The sequence below is a fragment of the Tachyglossus aculeatus genome, chromosome 25 (assembly GCF_015852505.1).
Source record: "Tachyglossus aculeatus isolate mTacAcu1 chromosome 25, mTacAcu1.pri, whole genome shotgun sequence".
Lineage (NCBI taxonomy): Eukaryota > Metazoa > Chordata > Mammalia > Monotremata > Tachyglossidae > Tachyglossus > Tachyglossus aculeatus.
This window is the reverse complement of record NC_052090.1, coordinates 14,914,059-14,935,011: the sequence shown is the minus strand read 5'-3', so window position 1 is coordinate 14,935,011 and position 20,953 is coordinate 14,914,059. Positions and strand designations below refer to the sequence as shown.

Here is a 20,953-nt window from a genome sequence, read left to right as displayed (position 1 = left end):
ATTACAAAAACAAGGTTCTTTTGGGTAGGGATAACGGGTTCGGGATTAAATGGAGACAATCAGATTCCATCATTTGTTAATCAGGAGATACTGAAATTCAAACTAGTTGCAGGGAATTTTCCATGTTTCAGAGACTAATTAACCCATGTCCTTAACCCCAATTCATATTACTGAACTGGACATGGTGATTATAATAAAGTCTCTCTTTCAGAGACTGAAGAGACAGATCTATGGCAGTGCTATCCCTATGAAAGGGATAAAGATAATTTGTTTCTAAATGGGGGCCAATGAAGTCAGGGAAGGGATTCAGCATGTTCCCTAACTTTAGTCTTAGATCTGCCACTGCTGTGATGCTTTGAAAGAAAACTAGTGTTTTAAATTTCCCAGTAGTTCTGTGCATCCACCTTCATGTCTGTTAAAAAAAAAAAATTGGAAGGTAAGGAAATTGAAAATTTATGCCCACTAAGCTACTCTAGAATATTTAATAAAAGGTTTAGTGGAAAATACTGAGAGAATTATCAGTGGGACTGAAAAGTATTGTGACAATAGTAAGATTTCAGTTGCTGAAGAGTCAGGCATACAAGTGCAAAATCAAAGTCAAAGTAGATTCAAATGTTTTATGTTAGCAGATTGCCAAAGCAGATAGCACTAGTAGTCCATGTGTCTCTCATGCTGTGCTCCCAGAGTGTCGTGGACACTTTCTTCCTTTGTGGATTAAGCCCTGCCCCTTCTCTGCTTTGCCTCTGCCAATTTTTGGAGCCCAGGGTTCAGTTCAATCTCAGCCATTTCAATAACAGATGCACCAGCCAATCTAATGAATGCTCGCTTTGACTTAATGTCCCTCAAAAATGGCCCTGCACACCTGGTGGGCAATACCAAGTAAAATACCTCCAAATTACCATAGCGCCTTTCTCTGAGGAACTCAAAGCGCTTAACAAACACTGTTACTCAATTTTCACAGTATCCCTGTAAGGTCAATAGAAGGCATTACTGTACCCATTTTGCAGGTGGCATTTTGAAACCATGAATGTCTGGGTGATCTGATCAGGGCCACAGACATTTCAGAGTTAGCACTATAAACAGAAGTCTGAGTTCCAGCATTCTACTAGGCTGCTCTCCAGTAGCCCATCCAAAGCCAGTCACCCTGAGAAAATTCAGGGAATACCTGTTGACTGACAGCTACTCTCTTTGTTTTGCCCATTGTTTTGCCCATTATTGTTATGAAAGTGCTCACCAATAGTTCTCTGTCTTTCTTTCTTCCTTCTCTCTCCCTCATCTGTACAGGACAAACTTAGTCAAGCAGCTGGAGTTATCACAGTTCAGTTTCAGATCTTCACAAGTGGTCACCTCTCCCAGAGCCCATCTGACAAAAGAACAAGAGAAATTTGGGAAAGTACCATTTGATTATGCCAGTTTTGATGCTCAGGTTTTTGGCAAGCACACATTAGGACCTACGGGACCAGGAAGAAAGACACCACAGTTTCCTGAATGTAAGTTTGAAATGCTAACGTTTGTTGAAATGTGGATACTTTATGTAAGCTTCCTACACATAGACTCATGCAACCAACACATATTCAGCACAGTCCTGTGAGATTATTATCATTTTTTTTTAACTGGATGGAGTGGGGGACAAAAAAAAAACCCCGTAATGGGTGATGTGATCATGATGTGGCACTCCAGAGAGAAACATTTCACATTAGCTATTTTTTCTTCTTAAAGATGGTGCGCACCTCAAATACTTGAAAGTCAAACTCGGCAAATATCTAGAGAGGTGCACCAAAGACGTCTTTGTTTCTGAGGGAGTGAAAGAATCCTCTGGGTCTTTTCATTCACATCTTTCTGGGGCACCAGAATCCCAGAACCCTTGCTGTGCTCTAATGACAGAGTTAGGAAGTAAATGAGGCCAGTCAACACAGAGGGGCAGGGAGAATGGGTTCAGTAGAAGCAAAATAAGAACTAAACAAATCCCATCATTAGTCATTGTTGGAACTAGATTCCCACCAATTGGCTCTCTGTCCACATGTTCTGCAAAGGGAATTGTGAGGAAAAAACACTTTCTTGAGCCGCAGGATTCACCCACATGGTGCCCTTGAACTTTTTCGGGAACCAGGGTGTCTTGAAATACCCTGAAAGCACTAAACTGTTAATTCATCTCATCTGGGTGAGACTCAGGGTGTGAACGGAATGACAGCTAGTCCCAACCTGATCGGTCCAGCATAGTTCAAAGGTTGTGAAATCAGGAAGTAAAAGGTGGGAGTGCAAAATAACTTTGCAAAGTGAAAAAAGGACTCAATTCTCCTAATCCAGTTTTGAATTTGAAAATGGCAGTGGCAGTATAGAATTGTACCAAAAATTTAGCTTTTTTAGTATGGGTCTTTTTTTTTTGTTCTCACATATTTAATGTAATCACAGGCAAACTGAAGCTTCAGAGAGTTTGGAAGCTATAGAGATACACGTGAAGGGTAATCTGGAGCCGAATGATAGCAGATAATGTTGCATTAGGTGGATATTAATTAGCATAAGCTTTGGTTACACTTCATTCATTCAATCGTATTTATTGAGTGCTTACTGTGTGCAGAGCACTGTACTAAGCGCTTGGGAAGTACAAGTTGGCAACATATAGAGACGGTCCCTACCCAACAGTGGGCTCACAGTCTGGAGAGGTAGTCCCTCCAGCATTATTACTCAACCAAGTAAAATCTGAGAAAAGTGGAAAGGGCACTGGAAGAGGTAGTGGGGAGAGTTCAGAGTTGTGCTTGGGGCAGCAGCCCAGCTGCTTGGAGCTCCCAAGAGCTTAGCCATTGTCTCTTAGAAGCAGGCCTTGGGGTGAGAATGGTGCAGTCACCCAGAAAGTAGGCTGGAAGTAGTGTTGGGAGAGCTTCAGGTTGTCATGCTGAGGGTGGAGGCGCCTTGCCAATCAATCAGTGGTACTTACTGAGTACATCTTGTGTGCAGAAAGCACTGTACTAACTGCTTAGGAGAGCACAGTACAATAGTTGGTAGATGTGATCCCTGCCTAACGCCCTCCCAAGTCGTGCTGCTTCCTAGGGGCCCCGAGAGAAGCCACATGGCTTCCTGAAGTGGGTCCACTTCCAGTTGTCCTTCAGTTGGGCAATGGCTTAAGGAACCTCCAGGGCCATCCAGGAGGCAGCAGGTAAGCCCTCCACCATCCCTCAAGGACACAGGCAGAAGACAGTCTGAGGGAACTCCAGGAATGGCCATGTTTTGGAGGGATGAGCTCTCCCGAGACCTATAACACTGTGGTATAACTGGAGAGTTCTAGTCACTGATGTTTTCTAGTGCAGATAAAAGTAAATCAGACAGTTTAATAATAATGATAATGTTGGCATTTGTTAAGCCACTGTTCTAAGCGCTGGGGTAGATACAAGATAATCCGGTTGTCCCACATGGGGCTCACAGTCTTCATCCACATTTTACAGATGAGGGAACTGGGGCCCAGAGAATTTAAGTGACTTGCCCAAAGTCACACAGCTGACAAGTGGCGGAGCCAGGATTTGAACCCATGACCTCTGACTCCAAAGCCCAGGCTCTTTCCACTGAGCCATGCTGCTTCCCGTAATAATAACAATTCCCCTGTTTAAGCAATAACATCAGTGGTATCTTTTGATCCCTAGTTAGGAGTTTTGTGTATTTCCTGAAATGTTTATGTCTCACAGTGGAGAAATAAATGCTGTCCGCATACATGGAAATATCATTTAGGTGTTACAGCAGAAACACAAAACCAGAACTAAAGCTCGGCACCCAAAGGTCTTTTCTGGTCACCTTGAAGACTCCTCCACACGATTCTAAACTCACCTCAGGACTCCAGGCATTATTGGGCCTCAGCATGTTGAATTAAAGGAAGCTGGAATTTAGCATCGTCTATTTGGTTTAAGACAAAAATACAGTCATTAGTCTGGCATTAGTCTTCTGGGGTAAAAATGCACTCTCACCAGGTGATCCATGCTAGGATTTTGTAACAACTCCAGTAAACAGGACCGTGTCACTTTTAAGCATTGGTGCCTCAGTCCTTTCTATCATCTTTTATGAATGTTGCTTGTATTTTTTCCAAGTGCTTGCTAATGAATGTTGCCAGTGCACCTGCCCCACGAATACAGTACTACAGAGTTTCTGTAGTTGGAAGTGTAAATACTCAAATAATACGAGAAAAGGCATCTTTTGGAAGCAGTCAAATAATTTGATCCCTGGAACCTTTGTTAAAGCGAATCTGAATAACCTGAATTTAAAATACTGATGAAAAGTGGACTGTGTTTTAATTTATTCTTCACATATTTTAATGTATGAAATTATAACCTGAAAAACAAATCTATTTAATGACTAAAACACATACATGCAATTGCTAATCAAATCTCTCTTCAACAGCAAAGCATTTTTCAAATCCAGTGAAATTTTCTAATCGACTGCCTAGTGGTAGCGCCCACACACAGAGCCCGTGCCATGCCAACTCTTATAGCTACGGTCAATGTAGTGAAGACACCCACATAGCAGCAGCTGCTGCAATCCTGAACCTTTCCACCCGCTGCAGGGAAGCAGCAGAGATTCTCTCCAACAAACCACAGAGTCTGTCTGCCAAGGTAGGGTAGTCCAAGAACCTAGAGGGTGGCTAGCTACTGAACTGTGAGAATAAACTGCTTTGCGTGTGAGTGGTTGGTCCCTCTCCCTCCCCTCTCCCCACCCTTCCTGAAGGGCCCTTCCCTTTCCATGTTCCTTTGAAGAGAGTCAGAGAAAAACTAGTAATGGGCTTGACTGGTTCATGGGAGGAAAAAAAAAGAACAAATTAACTATTCTGTAATCGTCGTCAGAACGAAAGAAGGGAAAGAGTGGGGCGGGGAGGAGCGTGTAAGGGAGTCAGAGGGAGGAGGGTGTGGGAAGAGCCACCAGATCTCAAAAAATGGTTTTGGTGAAAGGAAAGCTGCAAGGCAGCTTTCTTTCTTGAACCTTTGCTTTTCTCTAACTCTCTGAGAGCTCTTGATGGTTGGAGATATCTAAGCTGGGGGAATGGAATGAGGGAAAATGTTTTGCGTGAAGCACTCGGGTATGTCATTCTGATGTCGAGAAGGGTGGGATGATTGCAGAAAGGCATCACTGTAATTCCTAGAGAGAAGGGAAATTGGGGGAACTAGGAGAAGATGTGTTTTACCCGGGTATTCAAGAATGATGCCTATGATTTTATGAGAAGTTTAGTAGGGACAACTCTGGATTTCTGGCCTCTGAAAGTTCAGTTGGACTCCAGCACTCTGAGCCATAAAGATTATTCATAATTGCTAATCTCATTTATTCAATAGCAGTGAGAAGTCTGATTCTGGGACAGATTTTAGCCTATGTGACTCAGTGGAAATTGATCAGATTTCAAGTAAATCCCAATCTTGTGCAACGGCTACTACCCCATTAGAATGAATGGCACGACACCCATTTTGGTTCGGTGCTTCAAAAGCTAGTGTCTCCTTTTCTTGTGTCTGACATACTGGTCTGAAGTAGATAGCAAGTTCTAGCCCTGGAGCCAGCTAGTAGCCTGCAAATCCCACACCATTAGCTGTTTGTTGATTTTGGGAACAGATTTGCCTCAGTAGGAAAGAGGAAAAAAGGAATTCTGTGCTCCTTGTATATTTTCTAATTTACAAGAACTGGAATATTGAAGTGGTGGGGAGGTCAGGCAAAAACCTCAGCCCTGAGAGACGTTTGGGATGCACAGATGATTCTTTTATGTGGTTTTGAATAAAGCCTTTCGAAAGTGACTTAATACCCTACCTGGGCATCTGCTTTCCTTCCTCTTTGCCAGTCTTTTAGGTGAGCAGGGTGACGACTCAGTGCCACATAACATTTGACAGAAGAATCAGAATTAGCTCTGGACAAAACCTAGCCAAGTAAGCTGCGTGAAGGCTCACTCAGTGGCCAGAAACCACACAAATGCAATTTATAAGCAAACAGAGCTCTTAAACAAAGACTACCGAAAATGTTCAAGCTGCCCTTACTCACACTAATCCAGTAACTCAGAAGCAATTGCTTTGACATTTAATTCTTTTAATTTGTTTTTGAAATGTAGAGTTTTTCTCTCATTTTCAAAAGAATATTTGAAGGCATCTATTTAATAATGATGGTATTTTGTTCAGCGCTTACCCCAAGCACTGTTTTAAGTGCAGGGGTAAATACAAGGTAATCAGGTTGTTCCACATGGGGCTCACAGTCTTCATCCCCATTTTACAGATGAGGTAACTGAGGGCACAGAGAAGTTAAGTGACGTGCCCAAAGTCACACAGCTGATAAATGGCGGAGCTGGGATTAGAACCGCAACCTCTGACTCCCATGCTCTTGCCACTAAGCCAGGCTGCCTCTCTAAATTGTGTTTCTAGGTGGTGCTTTTATTACCAAAGTGCCTTACATTTCTTAGTTATTTTCTCCTCACAACCCCCTGTGAAGTAGGGTTTAGGTATTATTACCCCAATTAACAGCTGGGGAAACTGAGGCATGGGGAGGTTAAGTGACTTGCCCAAGGCCACATAGGGAACACGCGTCAGAGCCGGGACTCAAACCCAGGCTCGTGCTCAGGCTCGTGGCCATCATGCCACACTGCCTCCCCATTTTCATATTTCTCTCTCCCTCATTCTCTCCCTCTCTCTCTCTCCTCACCTTTCCCCTCCTTATTTTGCTCCCCGCATTTTCATGCTTAATTTGGACTTGAAATTTCAACCTTTCTGCTGCATCCATTTTTCAGAGCAAAATTTAATTTTGTTCTTTTTCATACACAGCCATGTACAGGTGTTAACACTTGTAATAAGTATATATGTCCCACAGTTACTGTTCTTCTTTTCCTCATCTTCTTTTGGCCTGACATGTTGGTCTTTAATCTGTTAGTCCTGCCTGTTTGGGAGTGAATCCATAAGATCCCAATGCTCAGCTGCATCATCTCACATAGAAAGATGATTGTTCTTGCTGTCATCTCATTTTGGTCTCTTCCAAAGTGCATTTATAGACTATAAGAAGGCTCTAAAATCAGTTCCTCTTTTTCTGTGAAATCTCTCCTTCCCAGGCTACCTTTTCCGCCAAAGATACAATCAAATCTGCCCTGGTGTTAGCCCATTTGTCCTTTAAATGGGGGAGGCAAACTCCATTGCTTCAAGTCTTGGCTCCATTTTATGACCCAGTTTTATTCCATCAATGATTCATTCATTTGATCGTATTTATTGAGTGCTTACTGTGTGCAGAGCACTGTACTAAGCACTTGGGGAAGTGCACAAGAAGATAGTATCTAAATTCTTTATCAAGCTCTAAGATGATGAGCTGGGACCTGCTATGGAAGGATCATGGAATTCCTATAAGTTATTCCTAGGTCTGATCCCAGACAAGGGTATTTGTAGTGATGTTATCTAGAGAGGCTAAGCCTAGTGGTTGGAAGAGCCTCGTTTGATATCTTACCGCAACAGCCTTCTTATCAGGTGAAGGTTCCCTGATGCTGGATTCTAGTCTCAACAAAGAGGACTTAAACCTCCAGTTGGTTAGTTCAACGTGTGCTTAGTTCAACCCAATAAAAGCCAGTTTCGGATGGAAATGACATCAGAAAAAAAGTACACGGCTTTATTTTAGATGAGTCTTCTGTGCTGTCAGTTAAGAAAAATGTCCTTTTCTATGAAAACAGTTTAATTTGATTATTATTTAGGGCTTAAATATGACCTCCTGACCCTGCCACTTTTACAGATTCTATTTTTCATCCCAGATAGAATTTCTCCATCGTGCAAAGAAGCAAAGTTTTGTCTATATTTTTATCCCATTTATCCAAAAATGAGGGGAAGAGAAAAGCCAAAGTTTAAATGACTTAAATTATCAAGGCAATGAAAAAGGTTTCTAAGCAAAGGGCAGAAATAAAATAAAAATCCTTAAGCCTGAAAAACGATCTGGGATCAGAACAGAGCTGGTAAAGTATGTAGAATTTTGTCCCAACCTCAGACCCTATTCAGGATAACTATTTTCTTCCACAAATCCTCCAAGGGAAGGTGTTTAGTCCTGGCCTCAGTTCTGTCTGTAATTAACCAAATATTCACTAGGGCCTCCTTGACTATTTTGTGTTAGAAGGAAACTGAGATTCTGGATGTGTTTACACCACCATTCCGGAATTTTTTGATGATTAGCATAGCCACTTAATCTGTCACTGTGATGACCGAAGTCCTGGATTTGTATGAATCCTCATTGTTAAGAGGCCCTGACTGGAGTCAAGAAGATTTCTCTTCATGCAGGTGATCCACAGCTGCAACAAAAATATCTGAACTGGCAGCTAGTCATGTTTGAGTAGGGCCTCTTCTAAAAAGGTTTCTTCTGATTGCATTAGGTACGTTGCTCTTGTGTGGTTTTCCCAGGGAAAGCAGGAATTCCCGGTGGGATAGTCTGCCGTTCCAGCAACTCACCTCCCCTCCACACTAACAATTAGCACTGTCCTTCAGTTAGGACACCCTAGGACTGAGGGGAAAGTTCCCGTCTTTACTCTGACACCTGGTAAATTCTTAATCTGGGTGGTTTAAACTACCGCTAGAGAATAGGTTTCTACCGTTATTTGCACAGAGCAGGCCCTGGATTTCAACCATTCACTGGAGCTGTTTGCAAAAACTCCACTGGTGCCTCATGACAGCAAGCAAATGCCAGCCCATGGCAGAGTTTTACCCTCCTTTAATCCCCTTCCCTCCCCTTGACCACCGAGGTGGAAACAAGCTTCCCAGTCTATCTTTAGTCTCATCCCTGTTGCTTGCCAGATATTTTGTTTAATGTTTTGGTGTTTCCCCCACCTGTTTAGACGAAATGGCATATGCACAGTGTGCCTTGAAAGAAAACAAAAAATTGACACTTGCTTGAAATGTTTAAAGTTCAAAGTCTGTTTTGGGTTTTGCTCAAAACCTAAAAACCAAAATGATGTTCTATCTTAATTCTTCACACTTACAGAAAAAAGCCAGCTACTATCTCAGACTGTAAGCTTGTTCAGGGTAGGGAATGTTTTTTATATTGTTATATTGTACTCTCCCAAGTGCTTAGTACAGTGCTCTGCACACAGTAAGTGCTCAATAAATACCATTGATTGATTAGGAACAAAAGGCATATCGTCTCTTTTAATAGCTCTACCGCTAATTGCAAGTAGGCAGCATCTTGAAGTCCAGAACAAGGTCAGTGGACCAAGAAATTTGGTGGTCCAAATGACATCTGTGTAGGAAGAATAAATGTTTGATGATTTTACATATTTGCTGGACTCCAGCACAAAGCATTCCCTCATTTGCTCTTTGAAGACTGAGCCGGAACTGTTAAAATATGCCTATCCCCAAAGAAAGCTGTCCTCTGCCATTGTTTTGCTTCCATTTTCACTTCATTTGCAGTCACTTATCTCTAGGAATTCTGTTTTGTCAAAGAACTGCAAAAGTTTGAGAAACTGCCCCTTTTCCAAATTTCAAGTGCCGATGTATTTATTACCTTTTAAGAGTTAACATCTGCCAAAGATGCAGGATCTTTTTCCAAGCCAAAGTCTGAGGTAAAATTGTTTCTATTTTAACCTCATATCCATCTTTGAATTCATTTTCTCTGCCAGTGTTTGACCAAGAAGCAAGGTAAAGTAGCATATTGAGAGGTGGGGAGATGGTGAGATGTGGAACATATACATCGGCTGTAGTTGTCCCCAAAAAAGTATGCTGCCATTTGGAATTTGCAGCACTTGGAGCAAAGTGATGGGTAGTTATACTGTTCTGAATAAAAATCCATGCTGTAAACGGGTGATCTAGCCTTCTATGAGCAGAAAGGGATATTTTTCCGTGACTATGTTTTAATTGTTGAGTGCATCTGTGCGCTCACTTAAAGCCCATCTGTACACTGCTTTAAAAATGTATGGCCGGTGTTCTTTGCCCAACTAAACTTCAGTATGCTATTTAGGAAAGTGCAGAAAACTTTCCTTCTGGATTCTATTTTTTCCCCTCCTCAGTCAAATTTTATACACCAGAATCTAAGACGAAAATGTCTTTAGTCTATCTAGAACTTTTGGGGGTCTGCAATTGCTCAGGGAGAACTTCAAGTCATTTTTATAACTTGTTGTTGTTGATGTTGCCTTGGAGTAGTTAGTATTTTTTTCAGTGAGAGAAAATCTGCACTATTTATGGGTTTTGCACTATAAAACTACTGCAGCCCCTGTCACATGGCTTCTTTTCCTAAGCCATCTGTCACAGAGGTCTGGAATTTTATGTGAATGCTGGTTGTGCAGTCTTAACCCAAGTTTTTTTTTATTACAAAAAAAATGTTAGCAACTACAATATTTAGCATTTTACTTTACATTGGTCATTAAATTTGATGACTGAAGCTCTGTTTCATTGCTATAGTTACATATCAGTTGTGAAGCCAAAGGACACTGATGCAATCATGGCAACACTCTATTGCCATATCCTGGGGAGTGCACTTGGCACTGATATAGTTAATATCTTGGGTTTTGGTAACTAAGGTTTATTAATGCTGGTATAAAAATGTATTTGATATTATACAGATGGCATAAGATGCTGTGGTTACTAAGTTATTATCCAGGATAAGCCGTTCTGTCAAATTTGGGGCTTAAAACTATCACAGGAGATTAAACTATTTACTAGAAAGGGGCAGAAAGATAGAGCCAAAGCATCTTAGTACGCACATATTAGAAGTGTATTTACTTCCCATAAACACAATAAAGCATATCTAGCTTTTAATCTGAGCAACTGGAAATGTGAACTTTGTCAGGCAAAGACCAGCAGCCCAGACAAGAGGTGCCTTTCAGTTTCAGGAACCCCAGAGAAGCAGCTGTGTCGTTGGCCTTTGGAACCGGACTAGTGTGTCCCTTCCACCCATGGATAGCAAGTGGGGAGGAGGAAGAGAAGACATAGGTGAAGTCCCCAGTGAGGAAACCGACCTCTCGTCTCCTGCCAACAGATTCACGGAAGGCAGCTCTGCCAGCCAAAGAAAGGAGTAGAGGGTTTGCGGTGGAGAAGGGAGCTAGTTGTGAATGGATGGATGATGGTTTAATGTCTAGGAGTGTCAGAAAGGTGTTAATTTGGCCCAATTAGTAGAGGGACAAGAGCAGCACGTTCCTGGGTTCCTCATCGGGAAAGTTAGAGCATAGTCATATTCACAGTTCTCCACATGGATCCTCACTAGCCAATGCTACTCATCAGTTTAAAAGTCCTAAGCACTAAGACAGTGGCCTCTGGACTGAATGCACCATTAGATTCGGTCCCTTAGGGTAATTCAGCAAAAGCCAAGTTGTCCCCAGTGGGGGCACAGGACACAGCTACTGGGGTCAACACAAGATGATATTTCCCTGCAGATATTTCCTTCATTATCTCTGCCGCAGTATAGCAATCTGTGGCAGCTCGTCTCTAGTTGGAAATTACAGCTTAAAACTCCTGTGCCTGTCCTTAATGCAGAAAGGCCCCAAATGCTGAACGCCTTCAATAGACGGAAGTAGTCTTTGTTCTTCCTCCCTTTCCTTGTGCAGCTGAAAAAATACTTTCCAAATGGAGCAACCAAATAGGGTGAAATGCCACTTTCAGCTTCACCACGAACTTCATTTGAGCCTTCTCCAGCTGCTTCTTTTTGCACATTTTCCCTACAAGACAGATATGGTAATATCTGAGAAGTAGGAGCATATAATAAGCCTGTTGATATCAATCAATCATGTTCATTGAGCACTTACTGTGTGCAGAGCACTGTACCAAGTGTAACGTAGGGTTTTAACTGTACCTTGAGACCCATAAATTCTCCCTAAAGGATCAAGAAGATTTAAAGGCTAAACTTTAAAAAAACAACACCTGGATTAGGATATGTAGGTTATACTTTTGAAGAATCTTATTTAAATTATACATCCTTTGGTTAAGCTTGGAAGCTTGGCGTGTATTACTGAGGTTACTCTTAAGTCTGCCTAAGAATGAAACGTTAGCTCATGCAAATCGGAAAGCGGGGTTTAAAAACAGATGAATTTAAATAAAACCTTGCATTTAACTTTATCCTTTAAAAGCCTCCTGTTATTAGGTTATGGCCACAAATTGTCCACTGCTTACACATTTCTCTGTTTCCTGTTGTATATCAGGGAGCCGAGATAGAAGTGGACGAAAATGGCACGTTGGACTTGAGCATGAAAAAGAATCGAGTCCAGGAGAAGGCCACAACTCTAACTCCTTCTGATACTTCCGCTCCGACTCCCTCCTCGTCCCCATTCAAAACCAGCAACATCTTGGTAAATGCAGCCTTCTATCAAGCCCTGTGTGAGCAGGAGGGCTGGGACACCCCTATCAACTATAGCAAGACACATGCAAAGACAGAGGAGGAGAAAGAGGTAGCTTTTTAACTTATCGATGAGCACCAGGCGTGGTGCATTTTGCAGAGTGTCACTGGGTTTTAATTCCTTTTGCTCAAAGTTAAGACTTTAAATTTACACGCAGAGAGATTTACCTCTTTAATTTGTTTTGGGGAAAATGATTACAATAGGAGCCGTTTAAAAGAATCCTCCTTTAGTGGTCACAATCCTGACATAAGTCAATTTTTAGACTATCTTGGCTCTTTCCATGGATGGAAATCCACTCGCTGCAGAAGTGAAGGTAGTGTCTCTCCTTGCAATACTCAGTGAGCTGTACAAGACTAATGGACCAACAAGCACATTTTCCGAGGGATTGGGTAGAAGTGGAACTCAGAAGCCTTCAGAAGCTGGCTTCTCTAGCAGCGGCTTCTATCTTGTGTCAAGCCAGTTGAACTTCTTGGGTCTCCTTTTACTGATTGGAGCTGAGCAGTTTCTGAGAGGTCCTCATTTTTGGAACTCCTTTCATGTTTTTGACTAGCATGGGAAAGGACAAAATTGATTTGGTGAAACGAATTTGGTTGTCATTATATGTTTTTTCCATTTTTGTGATATTGTGTGGCCTGACTTCAGGTCCTGATCCAGCATCTTCCTGGATCAATCAATCAATAAATCAGTGGTATTTTTTGAGAGCATTCTGTGTGCAGTGCGCTATAGTAGCACTTGGAAGAGTGTAACACGACTGAGTTGGTAGATAAGATCCCTTCCTACTAGGAGCTTACAGTCTAGAGAGGGAGACAGACATTAAAATAAAGCACAGAAGGGATCAGCTCATCTCGGAGAAAGAGAGGAAGGAGGTGGGGGGGGCGATAACAGTATGCAGGTATTAGACCTGTGCTACGAAGTTTTTCAGCCATTTTTATGTGCAGCTGATAGGAAAAGGTAAACAGGATGTTCAGTTGCCTGTTCCGAGTGCCACTCTGGTGGGGAGTCTTGCCCACTGAAATTCCTTCTTTATCATTGCAGAGATCCTTCTTTTAATTCACCTTCATCCCTGGCTTTTCCCCATGTATCCTCACTTCTAGGTTAGCAGACAGAAGAGGTAAACTAGAGGGGATTGGCTAGAAAGGTAATGGGTGAACAATTCATTGGTTTTCTGTTTGTACCCCTGATTTAGATAGAAATGAGAGACACATTTAAATTGACTGCTTTTTCGAAGACACTTTTTCAGCCTTGAGATTTTCTTTCTAATATGTTTCTCTTTGGCTTTTAAGTCTGAGTTACTAGGGTAGGATGTCTTAAAGTCACTACGTTAATTTTCTGTGCTTCTCATCCAAAGTCTGTGATTCCAGAAGCCTCTGAGTTGCCCTGGAAACTTTATAGGATAGGCTTACTGTTTACTGTGCCCAAGAATGTACACATGTGTTTTGCATATCTGAGGTGTTAATTTCCGTTCCTGGGAGTCAACATCATTATCATCTGGGGTATTTATTTAGCCCTAAAATTATGCAAAACACCTGTACCAATTGCCTGGGAGATTACAAAGCTTGCAAAAGAAAAAGACCTTGACCTTTAAGAGACAATTACGCCAGAAATTCAATTCACCCAAATTCATACTTCAAAAACTCACCACAGTCCACTTTCTCCACCCCTGCTCCATATCAAATGACAAAAGGCAAGATATGAAAGGGCTGGTGGGGGGGCGGTGGTGGAGTGCACTATGCCTTTCTACTAGTGGGTTTCCAGTGGTCAATCAGTGGTATTTATCAAGTGCTTACTGTGTGCAGAGCACTGTACTAAGCACCCCTGTGGTCAGACCGTTCCCCTTTGACCCTTGTAGCTGTGGTGAAGGGGGAGGAGGGTGGTTCTGGGGCCAATAGTTTCAGCTTCTCCCATCCATGAGAGAGCCTTCACTGAGGGATAGCTCATTTGTTCAGATGCTCTTACCTCCCAGTTCCGTGTGCTGCCTAAACTTTACCAGAATGTCAGCTATTCATACCATTCAGAAAGAAGAGGGCTGTTGTAGATGTAAGCGTATCCTCAGAGTTTGGTCGGCTAATTTCTTGAATTGAAAATGCAGAAAATGGGAAAAATGTTTGTACAGTTTTCGTGAATCATTGTCTTGGGAAGAAACAAGAGTCAGTTTGGGCCTGACACCACACAGATTTGGCTAGCATTCATTTCTGATCTGAGTCTCCATAAGGCCAGTAAAATGCAGAAAGAACCGACATTTTTGGTAACATCAAAAGTGCCAACTTTCCATTTTGAGCACGGTGACAAACGAGGGGCAGGGATTTTAGGGGGATGAGGAGTGGGAGAGACAGGCTAAAATCAGCCAGAAAGCCACCATCTTGAGTCTTTCCAGGATTGATTGGAAATTCTAAGTCTTGTTTGAGACCCGGAATGAGCAAGTCTGGAAGTACAGCCGATATGGTATTGGGGACCAGTGACAAATTCACCCCCATGAAGTTGGCATCCCCTCCACCAGAGCTCCACCGGGCTTCCCGGATCAGAATGGCCACTAGATCAGGGGGTAGAATTTCAGTCTTTTCCAGCTTCCCTTCTGTCTCCTCATAGCAGTTCCCGGATTTCATGAGGTTTCGTAGGGCTGTAGGGGGAGGAGCGGGAGGAGAGTTGCAATACAGACACCATTTTGCCTAGTGGATAAAGCACAGGCCTGGGATCCAGAGGACCTGGGCTCCACCACTTAACTGCTGTGTGATCTTGGGCAAATCACTTCACTTCCCTGTGCCTCATTTTTCTCAACTGCCAAATGGGGATTCAATATCTGTTCTCTCTCCTATTTGAGTGTGAACCCCATGTGGGATAGTGACTGTGTCTGTCCTGATCAGCTTGTATCTACCCCAGCACTTAGGGCGGTGCTTGGCACATAGTAAGCACTTAACAAAAACCATTATTAAAAAAAGTGGAGTCCTGCATCTCCAATCATCTCAAGTTCCTCTGCAACTTAAGGATAAGCACATATGATGCAGAAAGAGACTTCATGGCATAAATTTGACTAAATCAATGAAACTGCCTTTGGGCTTCTGGTTGTAAAGTGCCCTGATCTTAGAGCACATGGATATGATAGGGGGCTTTACATCCCTTCCTCTCATGCAAGTTGAAGACTGGCAGGTTGTTCTTTCTCCCTCAAGCAAAGAAAATGAATGATTATATCTATTTCTAATTCATTGTTATCTAGTTCATATGCACAACAGTTGCTTAATTTTTGTGGTAATTTCCAGAAAATATTGTGTGTGTCTCTCAGTGAAATAGCCTGTCCAGATGCCCCCTTTAGAAAAAAAATCCCAAGTCTGGAAAAAACTCAAAATCCCTCTGAAAGGAAAGCATCGAGAAATAACTAGGGCTGTCAGTTTAGTTCAACTGTCAGTTCTCCAAAGATTTCAGGGCTTAAAAATGTTAAAAGTGCCAGATGCTATTATCTGTTATTCATGTTACCATTATGTTCTGGTCTTTACTGAAATCAATATAAACTTCCATCTGTACATTAATGGAATTTCATTGCATACACCACCCTTTTCTTTTTTAGACACAAACTCACGCACAAACACCAGAGAAGACATAAAAGATGTTATTACGGAAATTAGTGGTTGAAGAGTTTTCAGTCCAAATTAAATGTATTGCATTTTAGGAACTTAATTGACATCTTTTTCTCTTAATTTTTATCTGAAAGAGTTTTATTGCTGTGCCATTCTAAGTAGTAGAATATATGGAAAAACAACAGTTTTGGTAATCGTGAGATTTCATAACTTCAAAATGAAATAATTGCAAATTTTGATCTTTGAAACAAACAGCAGCAAGATTCTAAATTACCGGCAAAAATGACCTGTTGAGACATTAGTTTTATCTCTATCTTACCTGGGAGAGATTTCCTTTTTCAGAGGAATAATAAAAGGTGCTGATGAGACATATTAGTACAGTGCTCTGCATATAGTAAGCGCTCAATAAATACGATTGAATGAATTAATATTAGCTTTTCAGTTTTCTACCTTTTCTAGATTTTAGTTCAAAACAATTTAAACTTCCATGCCATATTCTTCTCCATTGGCTTTGAAATACATTCTTTTCTCCCACAAGCAAAGAAAATGAATGATTATACCCATTTCTAATTTATTGTTATCTAGTTCATATGCACAATAGTTGCTTAATTTTGGTGGTTATTTCCAGAAAATTGTGTGTGTGTGTGTTTGTGTGTGTAATATTTTCTGGAAATTACCACCAAAATCAATTTATATTAAATTATATATCTCCACAATTTTATATATAAAAACTCTAACCCTAATTTTTTTCCAGGGATAAACACACACACAGCAGGAAAACAACAGATGGTAGCCTTTACATTTTTATTTTTAAATGAATGGGTCATGTTAGACTTAAGACTCATCTATTGAAAGGATATTAATGTATGCTTAATCTATTTTTAAAATGTAGAATTTGGTATTTGAACAGTCTGGAAAAAAATCCCTTAGAATGATAAGAATTTGGTATTCTCATCTCATTGATTTGTGTATTGGATCTATAAGAGAGGAAGAACCTTTTATATAATCTTTTCTATGGATCGTAATGTTCAGTTGCTGGCCAACCCACATTTGCTTCATTATTTTTCTGCTGTTAGCAATAGTCTTTGCTGTAATTATTCCCTGGCTCTATTATCAATGCTGTGTTCAGATTAAAATAATGAAAAACAAAATAGGGAAAAAATTGTCTTTGCTCAGGTTTGCTTGATCTCAACTAAATGCCACTTGAGATAGCTTACTGTTCAAAAAGAGCATCGTGTGAAGGTTACTTTGCAGGAGAATGCTATTGAAAACATTAGAAATCAAATTGCTTTCATCTTGGAAAATTAGAGGTAGATTATTGGTCGAGAATTGGAGTTTTCCTTAAATTCATTTTTTCTGTGTTATCCCCCCCTCCCCCTGCCTGCAATTTACTTCCATAAATTACTTTTATGTGACTTTTTAAGGAAATATGTCTAGCAATTCTAATTTGGCTAACAATAACATTCAATTTAAAATTCTTATTTTTGAAATGTGCTATAATAAGAAAGGGTCTTATTAAAAAACAATTTTCAGCACAGAGATCGTCACGTTGTTATTAATCAGAAATTGCCTGAGCTATAAAATACATTTTATTTAGATTCAATCAATAATGGTATTTATTGTGCACTTGCTTTGTGCAGAGTACTGCACTAAGTGCTTGGGAGAATATGATCCAATTGGTAGTAACAATCCCTGCCCTCAAAGAGCTTAGAGTTGAATAGGATGACTCTTGCTACCAGATTGGCAGATGTCCTTTAGCCAAGACACACTCTCCTTTCTTCTTCACCTTTCTGCTGCTTTTCACTCTTTCCTGCCTGAAGTTTCAGTTGAGGAGAATGGTTCTGAATACTGATGTCTAATAAGAAGATCAGACGCCTAAGCTAAAACCAAGTACCTTAGAAGATCTAACAAGTTTTGAAGCAGGGAATTAAGACTCATGTAGTCTGTCATGGTACTTTGAAAATAAGCTCCTTTCCTGTTGGAATTCATTTGTTTGTGATCACTGGTTTAAGAGAATGGCTTGGGAGTTAGCAATCTGAATAACCTTGACCTTGAGCGTGCTTCTAAACTTCATTCAGATTCTCCATCTGTTAAAAGTCCACCTGGGTATAACTCAGTGGCCAAACATTCTGTGAAACAGGGCTGTGAACATGGGGATGGAGCGTCCCGGGTAACCTGGGAGGTGGAGGAAAAGGAGGTGATGGAAGGGGCCTTCGCTGTAATAATAATAATGATGGCATTTATTAAGTGCTTACTATGTGCAAAGCACTGTTCTAAGCGCTGGGGAAGTTACAAGATGATCAGGTTGTCCCACATGGAGCTCACAGTCTTAATCCCCATTTTACAGATGAGGTAACTGAGGCCCAGAGAAGTGAAGCGACTTGCCCAAAGTCGCACAGCTGACAAGTGGCGGAGCTGGGATTTGAACCCATGACCTCTGACTCCAAAGCCCGTGCTCTTTCCACTGAGCCACGCTGCTTCTCACTGCTGTAGTGTCTCCTCCTTAGCCTCTGCCATTCTTGCCCACCTCAGTGGGCTTTAAGGTTGAGTATGAGTGGCTTCTCTTACTCCGAGCCCCAAAGTCCTGTGAGGAGGAGCTGCCTGCCTTACTCCACCTGAGCCACCCAGGAATCCCCGGGGGGATCCACTGGAATGGGGCCAGGAGCCAGAAGCAGAGTGGCTTTAGTGTTCATCCCCTTGCTCGGATAATCAGCCGGGATCCGCTGGCCTGGGAAGTACGCAACAGTGAAGCCCAATTACTCATTCTGCAGCCAATGGCCACAGGTTCTGGCCGAGAAACAGCAGAACGATAGTTAAGTCCAAAGTGCCAGCCCACACCCCATCCTCAGCACCCAGACTGCTTACAGACCAGACCAGAAGAAATTGTTTAGGGCCAATCCTGGAGCCCAGAAAGGAGTCGTCAAGTGGTGACAGAGGCCATAGCAATAACATCCTCCCCTCCTTCCTTCTCTTCCTCCAGACTGCTTACAGACCAGACCAGAAGAAATTGTTTAGGGCCAATCCTGGAGCCCAGAAAGGAGTCGTCAAGTGGTGACAGAGGCCATAGCAATAACATCCTCCCCTCCTTCCTTCTCTTCCTCTTTTTCCTGCAGGGAGGGAGCAAGAGGTGAAGCCACCACCACAGCCCCACCTCGAGTCTCTTTCTGGCTCTAAGATGGCTAGGACATTTAGAGAAGTTACATCTGCTACCTTGCTCAGAAAGCTATGGAGGTGATGTTAATGGCTTCCACCCCTCAGGATCCCCTTTTTGGGGGTGATTGCCCCCTGTGATGTTGAAAGCAAGTTATAGAAATGTGTTCAATTGGAAGGATACTAACTTTCAGGTGCCAGTGTGCCACTTATTGAGTTGCCATTTGCTAAATCAATCAGTGGTATTTGGTGAGCATTTACTGTGTGCAGAGCACTGAACTGAGCACTTAGGAGAGTACAGTTCTGCAGATTTGGTAGACACTCTCCCTGCCCACAATTATTTCTTCTATGGTTCTCTCTGAAAGGTACCCTAACCACTTCATATTGGAGTTTATTTCTGTTTAATTTATAGACCAATCTTCATATTAAGAGGTACAAAGAGCAATAGTGAGATAATGGGCCAGGCCGTTCTACGATAAGTGAATATTAATTTTGAATGGCACTGGGATTGCAGTTAGGGTTCTCACCACCAAGTAAGCCATCAACAATGAAGGGAGGGGAATTCCTCAACCAGAAAATGATAAAGGGAAGAGGAAATTTTAAAAGTTTCTAACAGTTTTCCCCAATCACTTCCAGCTACCTCTTGAGAGTCCCTAATTCCAATCACCAGAACCAGCATAGTGATGAATCTTTTTAGAAAAAAATATATTTTTATTTGGGTTGATAATAAAAAGGATAAATTATCAAACCTACTGTAAGAGAAATATATTAAGCCAAAATGGATGAGGAAAAAAATAAGATTAAAATTTTGAGTGCTTATAAATGTTGGAAATGGACAAGTACAATTTTAGTTCAAGCTGGGGCAAACAGGATGTTTAATAACTAGACTGATTAATACATTTATAACTAGATATAAGCTAAACTCCAGGATTCAATGATTTCCATGTGAGAGTTCAGAAGGAACTGTTAGAATTTGCCAACTCCTGGTAGGACTGTGAAACTTTTATAAATGGTCACTACATTAAAAGTTTGATCACCCCCAACTATGAAAAACAAATAACCTTGGAAATTACCGTGTTCCCCTTCTAAACAAGTAAACTGGTGGAATCTATAATAAAGGGTAATATTATTCAGACCCTAAATACATACAACACATTGGGGGGAAAGCACATTTTCTGTAAGGTGAAATCATGTCTGTCTAATCTTAGTATTGGGGTTTTTATTGAAGTAGTCACTAAGCATGTAAGGGAGTGGAGAATTGGAACAGAATGGATTTAGGTTTTCAAAAGGCCTTGGCAAAGTTCCACCCAAGAGCTTAAAAAAAAAACCTCAGTTGTCACTGGGTTAAAAGGGATGTTCTATCATGAATAGAAATCTGGCTGCAGATAGAAAGCAAAGGGAAGAAAGAAAAGATCACATTCCAGATGGCAAAATTTATGTAATGATGTCTCCCAGAACTTGGTGCGGAGACCAATTTTGTTCACAGTTTTCATGGAGATGGGATATACAGTGAAATCTCTGGGATCTCACATTGTGCATGGCTCAGTGGAAAGAGCACGGGCTTTGGAGTCAGAGGTCCTGGGTTCAAATTCTGGCTCCGCCACATGTCTGCTGTGTGACATTGGGCAAGTCACTTAACTTCTCTGAGCCTCAGTTACCTCATCTGTGAAATGGGGATTAAGACTGTGAGCCCACGTGGGACAACCTGATCACCTTGTATTCCCCCCAGTGCTTAGAACAGTGCTTTGCACATAGTAAGTGCTTAATAAATGCCATCATTATTATTATTATTACATTCTTCCAGGTGTTGAACTGCTGTGCTGATGGGGATAAACTTCAGGAAAATCTCAAAAAGGAGAGTGAGTAGCCAGAAAGGGATAGATGAACTCAGTCATGATTGAGAAAGATCTCTTAGTGTTATTGCGAACTGCTGCCACCAGTCATCTGC

The 20,953-nt window shown here is 41.5% G+C and overlaps 1 protein-coding gene across 11 annotated transcripts in view; it reads left to right on the top strand.

The window, feature by feature from the left end:
* The window catches only part of ST18 (ST18 C2H2C-type zinc finger transcription factor), a 112,530-nt gene that overhangs the window by 62,983 nt on the left and 28,594 nt on the right, over positions 1-20,953 (top strand). For 8 of the 11 annotated variants that reach the window (XR_005456243.1, XM_038766668.1, XM_038766669.1 and 5 more), the window contains 3 exons: positions 1,285-1,490; positions 4,384-4,595; positions 12,092-12,337. Coding sequence is in view for 10 of the 11 variants with exons in the window: in XM_038766668.1 (XP_038622596.1) it covers positions 1,285-1,490; positions 4,384-4,595; positions 12,092-12,337 (664 nt within the window). In the remaining variant the exon portion in view is untranslated. The remainder of the gene's footprint in view (positions 1-1,284; positions 1,491-4,383; positions 4,596-12,091; positions 12,338-20,953) is intronic. The other 3 variants (XM_038766675.1, XM_038766672.1, XM_038766667.1) reach the window with 2 other exon arrangements.